Genomic DNA, 2,193 nt, shown 5'->3' with positions numbered 1-2,193 from the left:
GTATTGACTCAGACATGAAGGAATTGACTCGTACGTGAACGTATTGACTGAGACACGAACTTAGTGACTCGTACATGAACGTATTGACTCGTACATGAATGTATTGACTCAGACATGAATGTATTGACTCGTACATGAATGTATTGACTCAGACATGAATGTATTGACTCGTACATGAATGTATTGACTCGTACATGAACGTATTGACTCGTACATGAAGGTATTGACTCGTACATGAAGGTATTGACTCGTACATGAAGGTATTGACTCGCACATGAAGGTATTGACTTGTACATGAAGATATTGACTCGTACATGAATGTATTGACTCAGACATGAATGTATTGACTCGTACATGAATGTATTGACTCGTACATGAATGTATTGACTCAGACATGAACGTATTGACTCGATTAAAACGAATCAAACATTACCATAGTGACTCAGACTAAATCCCTTTCCATTAAAACATCAAAGACTTGGGACTTGGACTTGTGGTTTGGTGACTAGAACACTGTCACTAGTGATGTCATGCTTTTGTCCTCTAAATGTTGCCCGTGAGTCGTTGCTTCAAGAGTTAGCCGGAGCTGCAGCAGCCATTCCAACACTAATAAAAGAAGCATATTATGCAAACATAGCATCACATGACTGGTTGAACAGTAAACAACCGTCCTTATGAACGTTATCTCTGTATGTATATATATAATATATATATATACTGTATATACATTTAACATGATGCAGCATTTCAATGATCATAGTCACGGTTTCCAAGAGGAATCGATAAAGTGCCAAAAAACCGACTTTCAAAGTGTGTGATTGTGAGGAGCTCAGAGGAATCTCTGGGTTAGTTTTATCTTTATTAATGCAGAACCTTTTATAAACTCATCAAATGTTTTATTTAGATAAATGTAGCGAATAAACAAATGTAAACGAGGAGAAAATGAAACAGTATTTGAGTAAATGTAGTGAGTTACATTTCCTCTTAAAGCTGCTCTACATGCTGTAACTCTACATTCAGACGTTTCAGGAGCTTCATGTGGTGACTTTGATCTAACATCTCGTTCTTCACAGACGTTCATTCTCTCCATGAATTCTAATGAGATAAAAACCCATGACGACGTCAGAGACTCCTCCTGCTTCACCTCCTCTGAGCCTCCTTCTCTCTCTTCCTCCTCTGTTTCCTCTACTGTCTCCTTCTTCTCCTTCTAGGCTCCACCTTCCATCAGTCTACCAGAGACTTTTATAACCTGCCTCCTCTTCTTCTTCCTCCATCAGAGATGAGTGTCCTGCTCCTCTTCCTCCTCCTCGGTCGCTGCCTGATTCACAAATACCTGAAGAAGAAAGAAGGAGGAGACTAAAATGAACCAAACATCAGATTGTTAATCATCCAAACATCCACTTAAAGATTCATCCAATCACCTGCCAGCGACTGCTCTCGGCTCCGCCTCCTTCTGCCCCCCCAGCGAGCCCATTGGTGCTCGGCTTCTTCTTCTTCTCGCTCATCTCAGATTGGTGGTCGTTGGTTATGTCCAGGGTGGGGTTGTCGTGGCAACTGTTCTCCACAAAGTGAAGTTCTTCAGCGCGGAACTGAGATGAAAATATATAAATATAAATATAATATAATATAAAATAAATATAAATATAATATAAATATAATGTAAAATAAATATAAATATAACATAAATATAATATAATATAAAATAAATATAAATATAATGTAAAATAAATATAAATATAATATAAATTTAAATATAATATAAATATAATATAAAATAAATATAAATATAATATAAATATAATATAAATTTAAATATAATATAAATATAATATAAAATAAATATAAATATAATATAAATACAATATAAATATATTTATACTTGTAAATACTCCAGTGAAGTAGGAGTACTTGTAAATACTCCAGTGAAGTAGGAGTACTTGTGAATACTCCAGTGAAGTAGGAGTACTTGTGAATACTCCAGTGAAGTAGGAGTACTTGTGAATACTCCAGTAAAGTAGGAGTACTTGTGAATACTCCAGTGACGTAGAAGTACTCGTCTGCTGACCCACCGTGGTCTTGGTGGCCGGTGGCCGTCTCTGCCAGCAGATGTAGATGAATCCAGATGTGATGATGACCAGACACACGGAGCCGATGATCACCAGAACCCCAAACAGCTTCCCGTAGTCACTGCGG

General features: G+C 37.0%; 1 protein-coding gene across 1 annotated transcript in view; it reads right to left on the bottom strand.

The window, feature by feature from the left end:
* Nucleotides 1-1,051: 1,051 nt before the first annotated feature.
* The window catches only part of podxl2 (podocalyxin-like 2), a 13,393-nt gene continuing 12,251 nt past the window's right edge, over nt 1,052-2,193 (bottom strand). Inside the window, exons 13-15 of the mRNA XM_076082069.1 lie at nt 2,070-2,193; nt 1,422-1,589; nt 1,052-1,333 (exon numbers count right to left, since the gene is read on the bottom strand). The exon at nt 2,070-2,193 is cut by the window's right edge and continues 56 nt beyond it. Coding sequence (XP_075938184.1) covers nt 1,274-1,333; nt 1,422-1,589; nt 2,070-2,193 — 352 coding nt within the window. The 3' untranslated portion in view covers nt 1,052-1,273. The remainder of the gene's footprint in view (nt 1,334-1,421; nt 1,590-2,069) is intronic.

The sequence above is a fragment of the Anarhichas minor genome, unplaced genomic scaffold, assembly GCF_050575085.1.
Source record: "Anarhichas minor isolate MPS153535 unplaced genomic scaffold, ASM5057508v1 ptg000089l, whole genome shotgun sequence".
Lineage (NCBI taxonomy): Eukaryota > Metazoa > Chordata > Actinopteri > Perciformes > Anarhichadidae > Anarhichas > Anarhichas minor.
Note: the sequence above shows the minus strand (reverse complement) of the source record. Positions and strands in the feature narration are given on the sequence as shown.